The sequence below is a fragment of the Limulus polyphemus genome, unplaced genomic scaffold (genome assembly GCF_000517525.1).
Source record: "Limulus polyphemus unplaced genomic scaffold, Limulus_polyphemus-2.1.2 Scaffold2720, whole genome shotgun sequence".
In the NCBI taxonomy this organism is placed as follows: domain Eukaryota; kingdom Metazoa; phylum Arthropoda; class Merostomata; order Xiphosura; family Limulidae; genus Limulus; species Limulus polyphemus.
The window spans coordinates 158,665-169,774 of record NW_013668330.1 but is presented as its reverse complement, the minus strand read 5'-3'; the positions used below and the strand labels follow the sequence as shown (position 1 = coordinate 169,774).

General features: G+C 37.3%; 1 protein-coding gene across 2 annotated transcripts in view; it reads left to right on the top strand.

Moving 5' to 3' along the window:
* Positions 1–3,064: 3,064 nt before the first annotated feature.
* Positions 3,065–11,110, top strand: part of LOC106467728 — an 11,311-nt gene continuing 3,265 nt past the window's right edge. The window contains exons 1-2 of one of the 2 annotated variants that reach the window (XM_022395916.1): positions 3,065–3,175; positions 7,224–7,363. In XM_022395916.1, the coding sequence (XP_022251624.1) occupies positions 3,150–3,175; positions 7,224–7,363 (166 nt within the window). In that variant the 5' untranslated portion in view covers positions 3,065–3,149. Of the gene's footprint in view, positions 3,176–7,220; positions 7,364–11,110 lie in introns of both variants that reach the window. The other variant, XM_022395915.1, reaches the window with a different exon arrangement.

The following is an 11,110-nucleotide window of genomic DNA, read 5'->3' as shown; positions in this document are numbered from 1 at the left end:
ACGTTTCGGAATTCTATCAAATTCCATCTTCAGTATCTTACTACAAAAAGGGGACATAGATAAACGTTTCGGAATTCTATCAAATTCCATCTTCAGTATCTTACTACAAAAAGGGGACATAGATAAACGTTTCGGAATTCTATCGGATTCCATCTTCAGTATCTTACTACAAAAAGGGGACATAGATGAACGTTTCGGAATTCTATGAGATTCCATCTTCAGTATCTAACTACTGAAGATCGAATCTGATAGAATTCCGAAACGTTTATCTATGTCCTCTTTTTGTTAATAAACAATGTTATATCTTAAATGTCGTAATCTTGTTTATTATCAAACTTCGTTTTCCTTCGAACACATGGATACAGTTTAATGGGATGATTTATTTGATAATTTAAATGTGTTACATCTTTTTTCCTTTAGACGGCGCTTTCTCGTGATTCTTATAAGCTCCATTTGTTTTGTTTATTGTAACAAATACAGTAAACGTAAAAACTACAAAGGTTGTATCACTATCGCATTTAACACTAAGCACGTTAAAACTTTGTTTCTTTCTTTCTTCGAAAAACTATATTTTTACGAGTGGTGCCACCCCAAACCCCAAGGTTTATTTGCTGTGCAACTGAATCGGGTCCTTTTTTTATTCCTAAGACCCGATTAACTCATGTTTGATAACTTATAAACTTGTATCACAAACTAAAAAAAAAAATCATTGTAATCCATTGGTGTTTAGAATCATTAGTGTGAACAGACTGAAATGTCTAAATACGTTGGGGGGGGGGGGGGTTTACAGAACATCGTAGTTTGAATAGGATGATTTATTCATTTAACTGATTTAAATTCAAGTTTCAGAAGTTTTTTGTACTTTGAATAAATAACCAATGATCGCAATAAAACGCAAAGGACGAGTCAATGAGTTATAATTTCTTAGATTAATCGTTCACATTGAGGGTATTGAGAAAATATGATAATTTTTAACACATAACTACAGTAAAGTTTGCTGTTTTCTCCTCACTGTATGTTTTTGTTCCAGAAACTGTAGCCAAAGTATCGATAACTTTATTGGGTTTTAGTTTTGTTTTTGCCTTCAGAAACTCAATGATCACCAATCACTAGAGATAACAGTTAAGCCTACTTATCAAAAGTTTTTGTGGGTGCATGCACAGACAAAGTTTTCACTTCTTTTTCTTGTTTTAATCACTGATTGATTTATGTTGGTTATAACACTCCATAATAAAAGTCCCGTCAAGTTTGATATAAAACAAATATCACTATGTACGTCGAACCAAATTACAGCTACTTCGAGCAGTAAAAATTAAACGTTAATTATTTAAACCTTACTTTTATACATAAGATGACACTATTAAATTACAGTTTTAATATTGATTATAAGTTCATTCAATTATTTTCATGTGCTCAACAGATGGCGCTATCATTAATTACCGAATAAACAAACCTCAGATATCAAAAATCAGATACAGCTATTTATATTTCATCTAACAAGAAATAAAGGAAAGGAAAACAATAGCATATTAAGGTATGGATACTTAGCTTGAAATGAACTCAAACAGAGGGCGCTGTTCATTGATTATAGATACACAATTTCGCTCTTTTGTTAAAATTCGTTCTCACAAAGACTAATTAAGAGACGCACATCATTTTATTTGATAATTAATAATTGCTGTCAATATTATACGCAGAAAAATAAAATCGAAGTGTCCCTCATTGTGTTCCAAGTACTGAATATTTGACTAATTATATATTGTTCATAAGTGGGAGAGCTTTCCTTATAGTTAGTTGGCTGTTTCTTAGTGTGGAACAAAGCAGGGTATTGATCACATTTTCGTTCACAAGAGTCTCTGTTTAATTTAAAGTTCTGGTAAGTTATAAGTCCAGGTAAACAATATCCAGTCGAGATGGCTTTCGATAAGAGCCGTTTACACACACACACGCGCGCATCGATAGCTAATTTTCTAACTGTTGTTACGTTTCGACTTGATACAAGCGTCGTAAAAATGAAGAATTTGGCCAGTTCTGTAAAGTAGAGCATTTCTTTGCACGTATAATATTACCATTGCAGAGTTATGAGAAACCAAATCAATAAATATTGTATGTTTGAATTTGGGGGGTATGGCATAACTTTTTCACATCAAGTAATTAATGATATACATACAAATAACAACAGAGGACGCTCGTGTTGTGTATATTTTTAGCTCTTAGATTTTTATTTTCTATTTTTCAAGTACAAACTTTTAGCTTATAGCTCCGTCATCTCTTGACCGAGTTGAGATCTAATTTCGACTGATGTATTTGATCACGACCGAGGTGTCGTTGATTGTTTTACTCTAATCCTGTCTAAAAGAATTTCAAGTGCCGCGGCTATTGAGGATTCCCTCTAGTTTAGAGTGGAATGATAAATAAAATATTGTTTTTAAAAGATAAAGTATGAGAATAGATAAACTGTTTCCATTTTTCACTTTTCATCAGTATATTAAATAGCTTAATTTTACATAACTAGTTCAAATTTTATGTGTGGATATATATATATATTTTACGAACAGTGAGGCCAGAATGTTGGCATGTAATACGTTTACCGTCTGTTAGTCATGTTACATGTTGGCTGTATATTAGTTGTGTGTATTGTATATCTACTGTCTGTTAGTCATGTTACACGTTGGCTGTATATTAGTTGTGTATATTGTATGTCTACTGTCTGTTAGTCATGTTACATGTTGGCTGTATATTAGTTGTGTGTATTGTATGTCTACTGTCTTTTAATCATGTTACATGTTGGTGCTGTATATTAGTTGTGTGTATTGTATGTCTACTGTCTGTTAGTCATGTTACACGTTGCCTGGATATTAGTTGTGTGTATTGTATGTCTACTGTCTGTTAGTCATATTACATGTTGGCTGTATATTAGTTGTGTGTATATTGTATGTCTACTGTCTGTTAGTCATGTTACATGTTGGCTGTATATTAGTTGTGTGTATATTGTATGTCTACTGTCTGTTAGTCATGTAACATGTTACATGTCTAATGACAATTGTGGTTCTTTTCCAGACCAGACATGTACAGTTCAGAAGTTTCAGCAATGTTTAAGTTCTCTTCAGTCGGTCACCCAGAACCAGGATCTTGTCTTCGCTACCACCATGCAAGAGTTGGAGGCAGGGTGTGGGTGAGTGGTTGTTGTTTGAACAAGAAAAGAACTGGGGTTAGAAACGTTAGGTAAATGAAGTGATTGTATTGAAGACTGGGCAACATTAGGAAGTGGTTGTAATGAAGACTGATACAGATTAGGAAGTTGTTGTAATGAAGACTGAGCAACATTAGGAAGTTGTTGTAATGAAGACTGATAAAGATTAGGAAGTTGTTGTGATGAAGACTGAGAAACATTAGGAAGTTGTTGTAATGAAGACTGAGCAACATTAGGAAGTTGTTGTAATGAAGACTACTAAATGTTAGGAAGTTGTTGTAATGAAGACTGATAAAGATTAGTAAGTTGTTGTAATGAAGACTGAGCAACATTAGGAAGTTGTAATGAAGACTACTAAATGCTAGGAAGTTTTGTAATGAAGACTGATAAAGATTAGTAACTTGTTATAATGAAGACTGAGCAACATTAGGAAGTTGTTGTAATGAAGACTGATAAAGATTAGGAAGTTGTTGTAATGAAGACTGAGCAACATTAGGAAGTTGTTGTAATAAAGACTACTAAATGTTAGGAAGTTGTTGTAATGAAGACTGATAAAGATTAGTAAGTTGTTGTAATGAAGACTGAGCAGCATTAGGAAGTTGTTGTAATGAAGACTGATAAGCACTGTAATGAAGACTGTAATATAAAATGTTATAAACGAAGAAAACCAGTTAGCAGGTGCTTTCAAAATCTGTACAAAATAATAACAAACATCTTCTTAAACCAGAGAAACCCGGTGGTAACTGATATGTGGTTGAGTAATTGAATTTTTACAGAACTGTAAACACAACTTGTCTAATACAATATATACACCACTCTCTCACAAACCCCGCCCCATACCACAAAAGCTGCCACATCTGTAGATAAATAACTGTTCCTGTTTTTTAGAGAAACATGTGTTGTTGTACAATTACTTTTATCTCGCTTGCCATAACAACATCCGGGTTTTTGACAGGTAATCTTATAACTTACTGAGTGAGGTTTTGTCAACCTGTTGTACCGATAGGCTTAAACAACCAGGCCCGGCATGGCCAGGTGGTTAGGGCGCTCGACTCCCAATCTGAGGGTCGCAGGGTCGAATCCCCGTCACACCAAACACGCTCGCCCTTTTAGCCGTTGGGGCGTTATAATGTGACGGTCAGTTCCACTATTCAATGGTAAAAGAGTAGCCCCAAGACCCAAGAGTTGGCGGTGGGTGGTGATGACTAGTTGCCTTCCCTCTAGTCTTACACTGCTAAATTAGGTACGGGTAGCGCAGATAGCCCTCGTGTAGCTTTGCGCGAAATTCATAACAAACCAAACTTAAAAACAACCATACTCAAATACAAGTTTTGTTTGTTTTTAAGCAAAGCCATATTGAGGCCATCTATTGTGTCCGGGGCGGCGAATCGACCCCCGGATTTTAGCGTTGTCAGTCTGTGAGCTTACTGTTATCCTACCACCAGGGGGATCATTTTTCCTTGAATCACCTTCGCATTCTATTTTGAAACTTGTGAAATATTACAAAAATCATTGTTTTCTCAGGTTATTAAGCCCCCCCCCCTCCCAGTAGCACAGCGGCATATCTGCGGACTTACAACGCTAGAATCCGGGTTTCGATAGCCCATTGTGTAGCTTTGAGCTTAATTAAAAACAAACAAACAGGTTATTAAGTAAAATAATTATTCGTGCTTCATTTCCAACATTTTCAAATACGTACGTCACACTTATGATTCTTTAAGTTGACTTTCGACGACTAGAAACAGACGTTATATAGTGTGTCCCATAGCGCGACATAGTTAAGTTGTTTTTTTACTTATATTTTTACTCTCGACCACGGAGACCAAATACTTAAAAAAAAATATGTACGTTTTTTACTTCTTTAGGTAATTAAGCCTCCATTGAGTAACTGCAAAAACACGTAACGCGCCCTCCAGTGGCTCAGCGGAAAGCCTGTGGGCTGTACGATGCTAAAATTCTGGGTTCGATACCCGTGTTGGACAGAGCCCAGATAGCGTAACGCGTAACTTTGAGCTCAACAACAGCCAAACCCAAAACGTGCACGTAACGCGCCCTCCAGTGGCTCAGCGGGAAGCCTACAGGCTTTACGACGCTAAAATTCTGGGTTCGATACCCGTGGTGGACAGAGCCCAGATAGCGTAACGTGTAGCTTTGAGCTCAACAACAGCCAAACCAAACATGTACTCAGATTCTACTCCCCGCTGAATTTGAAAGTTGGTTGGAAACGGTGTGTGTGTGTATATATATATATATACATGTATCTTGATTTTGTAAACGGTAACTACTTGATACGACAGACTTAACGAAGATGGTTGCATAGTATTTTCATTTTGTATGCAAACTAACGTGAGGATAAGTTATAGTGGACCTGGTTCGGATGATGTCCTTACTAAAGGGAGCCTTGTAATTGGACAGTCGACGTCTTCTGTTAAACCGGGCGAGGTTGTTGGAATTGACACCCAAGAAATTGATTACTGACTACCCATGTAAATTATCGTGGAAGTGTTAATGAAAATACATCGTGCGTAAATCGGATTAACTCCATTTAAGTCAGTGCACGTACCACCCCCAAAAATTGACTTTTATTGTCGTCAGTTATATATAAATATATTTTAAAAAACTGTTACACGATTTTTATACTAGGTAATTAGTTGTCTGTTTTTATTGATCATATCTTAGCAATGATTTATAGGGAATGTATTTAAAACTTCATGAAATCTACCTTTGTTTACTCACATTTTATGCCGGGCTGCGTAATGGAAGGTCCAACGTTCACACTACTGAACACGCTTCGGATTTTCAGCTGTTCGTGTGTTATAAGAGTGGCAATCAATCCTGTTATTCGTTCACAGACGAAGGCCTTGTGGCGGTTGGTACTGCTGACTAATTGCCTTCCGTCTGCTCAGTAGTTTAAAAGTAAGGACGGATTTACCTGCTCTTTAGTACTTGTAAGTATAAGGTGTCGTTCAGGTTGAAACCGCATAAGTTACTGTGTCAAAGTTGGTGGTTTTAAACATGGGGAAATATTGTTAATTTCCTCGTTTATCGGGTGTTTATTTGGGTTGAGAAAAAATAGAACTTTCGGGAAAAAAACGCGCCTATGGTAGCCAACTTTAACCAAAGATTGCGGCAGGTGTTGCCGACTTGTTGCCTTTCACTCTGGTCCACTGTTAAAAATTACTAACAGCTATGCCTAAACCACAGGAGTCTGGCTTGGCCGCTTAGTCGACCGTGGGCAAAAGATAGGATTCGGGTGGATAAATTAACTTAGGTTTAGGCAGAGAATTCATAATACCTGAAGACGAAAGGCGGAAGACTACATTTGTAGGTTTCCACAACACATTTATTGTAATTACCTTTATGTAATATCTTCTTATATACAAGTTCTCCGGAATTTTGTTTTTCTATTAAGATTAATTTTGTTGTTCATTTAAAACTTTGCTGTAGTTGCACTTCCAAAACTATCAGTATTTGTTAAAGGTTTTCAACTTTCAGTTCATGCTATAAGTCTTGATACGTCACGGTAATCTTGTTACTTCACACTAACTCTCGTGACGTCACGGTAATCTTGTCAATTCACACTAACTGTCGTGACGTCACGGTAATATTGTCGATTCACACTAACTCTCGTGACGTCACAGTAATCTTATCAATTCATATTAACCGTTATTACGTCACGGTAATCTCGTGAATTCACACTAACTGTCGTGACGTCACGGTAATATTGTCAATTCACACTAACTCTCGTGACGTCACAGTAATCTTATCAATTCATATTAACCGTTATTACGTCACGGTAATCTTGTGAGTTCACGTTAACTGTTATAACGTTACTTTATCCTATCTGTTGCCCATTGATTATCTGATGTTTAGTTGTGCCAAAGAAAATGTCGCTGAGGTCTCTGAAAGGATTTATTTTTTCCTGAAATACTGAGTAACAATGAGAATTGTCGAGACTTTCAAATCTATGAATAAAACGTCGTTCGACTTTAGTAAGAACGTCATTAACTCTGTGGGTTTTTTATAGAAGGCTGAGGGAGAGTGTCCGGTGTTTTGACAGCCACAAGGAGAGATGCTTCACCCAGACACAACAAAAAGTTTTCAATCACGTGCTTGCAGGGGCTCGTCAGTTTATTGCAGAATTGTGTATACCGGGTCGCGTACAAGAAGGTAAGTGGCCGCTAATATACTGGACAAACTTATTTCTAATTAATTACAATACACTCAGAGGGAAGTAACAGAATGGGTGTATAATGTAAGGATTAAATAACTTGGATGGTTCGTCACATATGGACGTTCAGTAAACTATATAACTTAATAAATAAATGTACGTTTTCAAGGTTTCTATCCTTGATGGCATGTTGTTGTGTAATTTTCATATTCTTGATAAATATCGCACCAGATCAGTGGAATATCAGAGGTCAGAGTTGTTAGGATACTGACAAGACGTCATAGGTTGATAAACCACGTGGTTACTGTGCACGCGAATTTTAAGCTTGTTCGATCTCCGATAACTGTTCATTAAGTTGGTTTTATCTTGTTCAGCCTGTGTTAAAAACGATCTGTTATCACAACGATATGTATAGTAGCCAACATGCTAGATAACTCGACAGTCAGTATCTAAGGATAGTGTGCTTACAAGTCAAAGTTCGCTAACTTACTACGACGTTGTCCCCCGGTGGGACAGCGGTAAGTATACGGACTTACGGCGCTAGAATCCGGAGCTCGATTCCTCGCGGTGAACACAGCAGATAGCCTAAAACAAACAAATTACTATGTCAGCATAATATGCTTTCCTACACAAGCAACATTTTCACAGTGTTAAGAAAAGACGTCTTATGACGGTTAAAGTGAGTTAAGGACACTGTGGATAGTAACCATGAAGTGTTAAATTTAATGATAAATCACGTGCCACCGTGCACCAATCTTTCCACTCGGAAGTGTTAATCAATGCCTTGACAACATTTTCGAGAGTTTGCTCACAATTGACTGGGCTGTCTCGCCTTCGTTGGCTACTCTAGTTAGCACATTATCATCTAAAGTAAAATCACGAGAGCTGTCTAGAATACGGCGTCTTAATGACGCCTGCAGGGGGCGTTACTGATGAGCTATACATATTCAGGGTCTTTGAAGCCTAGTTTATAATTATGTACGCTTATTTCAAAGCTTGATACGGTGTGGATTACATGAAACTGTCAAAAATCTCATAAAATTCTGAGTTATAACATCGTTTGTAAGATCTCAGTTCTGCGAAATTCTGAATGAACGACAGATTTAGAATGGTCGAATAATTTTAAACAAACTCGCGATCCTTACTAAGAAAACGTAACGTCTCTTTCGACAGAAAGCTAAGTTATTAAGATTACGGTTTCTAATATACTAAACAAGTGACAATGTAGTTAGCAGCCAACTGTTACATCCTAGGAACGTCGTGGAAATGAGTTGTATGATGCTTATTGTGAATCATAATAGGAGACTGTTGCTAGGTTACGTCCCAGGAATGTTACTATGGTATTTCTGATAATAATTATGACTCGTACAGCGACCGCGTAGGACTAACATCAAGTTTTATTTGTTTGTTTGTTTTGAATTTCTCGCAAAGATACTCGAACACTATCTGCTCTAGCTGTCCCTAATATATCAGAAGGAAGGCAAACAGTCAAAAGCAACCACCACCAACTCTTGGGCTACTCTTTACCAACGAATAGTGGGATTGACTGTGACATTATAACACCTGCACGGTTTAAATGGTGAACATGTTCGAGGATGGGATTCGAACCCGCGACCTTCAGATTGCAAGCCAATGCTCGAGTGTTATCAATTCAAAGAATTGATTGTATTCTACGTCACAACATAACGTCCTACAGTGTTACGACTGTTCTTTTAACTTGGTACTCCTCCCCCCCCCCTTTTTTTTTATTCTAAGACGTTACGGAAACCAATTTACAAAACAAAACTATATAGCTCCAGCCCTGGTGGTAAGAAAACGCAATTCAGAATGGCATTGCTTATTTCCAATATGAAAAGATAACCGAGACGTAAAAGTTACCTTGGTGTGTAATCTTATGGCTGGTTAAAAATACTGCACACTTCTGCTTGCCATAGTAAATGATGAAAAACAATTTACAACAACTTGAACAAAACGAAAACAAGCTGAATACCACTCAAAAATACGGATGCTGGAATAATAAAAAATATATGGCAATTAAAAACATACGTAAGAATACTTCTCCCAGATTCTAGGTCTCAACAAAACTTCTGGCTAACATCAATGCGTTAACAAGTACTCGTTTGCGATGGATGACCGGGCGATTAAGGTACTCGACTGGGGTTTAAACCAGTCACCGAACATGCTCGCCCTTTCAGTGAAGCTTTATAATGTGACGGTCAACTCCCAATTCGTTCGTAGATAATGGTCCAAGAGTTGTCGGTGGGTGTTGTTGTGTAGTTTACCTTATTTATAATATATCACTTCAAAGTTAGGAACGGCTATCATTATTTAAATCTTGGTACGACAGTTTGTTGGCCAGCTTTATTTGATGATTAAAGGTTTCAGACTTATTATTAAAACACTTTTATCAGGGTTGAGTACGTTACATTAAAACACTTTTATCAGGGTTGAGTACGTTACATTAAAACGATTTTATCAGGGTTGAGTACGTTACATTAAAACACTTTTATCAGGGTTGAGTACGTTACATTAAAACACTTTTATCAGGGTTGAGTACGTTACATTAAAATGATTTTGAACATGCAAATCAACAAGTTGCGTGACGACGATATAAAGTCGTGGTCGAACGGGATGTATCAGAATGTTGCCAAATTGATAACTTTTGAGAAGGCTCTCTAACAGTCGTTTCTGGTTCAAGTAATTAATATACTCAGATTATAAAGATGTTTTCAAATCGGGGGATTTGATCTTCCGAAGGTGGATGTTCCTTGTTCTTAATGACATTGGAAAAAATCCGAAAAATAGACCTGCATCAAGTCATACCCCAATGTCATATTAAGCAAAGTGCGACGTCTTGTAACAGGTGAGAATTTGCCAACACAACGGTCATTGGCAAAAGCCGTCCATTTTCCCCAAAGTAACATATTCAAGAAGGATTTTCCTCTAGAAACACGGTGTGAGTTCACAAAGATAAGGGTTCTAATTACCACCAGTTCAACCGTCACACAACTCAAACAGCAGGACAATAAAACGAGTATTTATGCTATCCCATGTGACGACATATCGGTCAAGTCGTCTGACGTAGCACTTATGGATTTCTGTGTGATTGAACTTTTTAAATGGGCGCTTGGAAGCTGTCGTCCTCATACACTTGACGAATTATGGAAAGCTTGCAGGGAGTAGTGGTGTGCTTCGGGTATGATGGACTTACGACGGAATCTTTAGCAATGGAAACTACCCTGCAGGGTCATTGTTAAGATGCATATTCGTCAGACAGAGCACGACCGGACGTGGCGACATGGGCTGTAATGACGTGGTGAGGTTCCAAAATCGTTTAAATATAACGTATCAGTATACTGTATATGACTGTAAGTGGTTCCTACTTTTAACCGTTTTTGTTTTTTTATTCAAAAATAGTTTTGTAATAAAATAATCTCGTGTATTATAAATGCTATAATATTAATCTCCAATAAAGAAATTGCTAAAATTAATTTTGATGGAAGAGGGAATTGTAATGTATTTAATGGTTCTCTGATTTCCTAATAATTAGCCCCCCAGTAGCACAGCGGTATGTCTGCGGACTTACAACACTAGAAACCGGGTTTCGATACCTGTGGTGGGCAAAGCACAGATAGCCCATTGTGTATCTTTGTGCTTAACTTCCAACAAACAAGCCCCCCAGTGGCACAGCGGTATGTCTGCGGACTTACAACACTAGAAACCAGGTTTCGATACCTGTGGTGGGC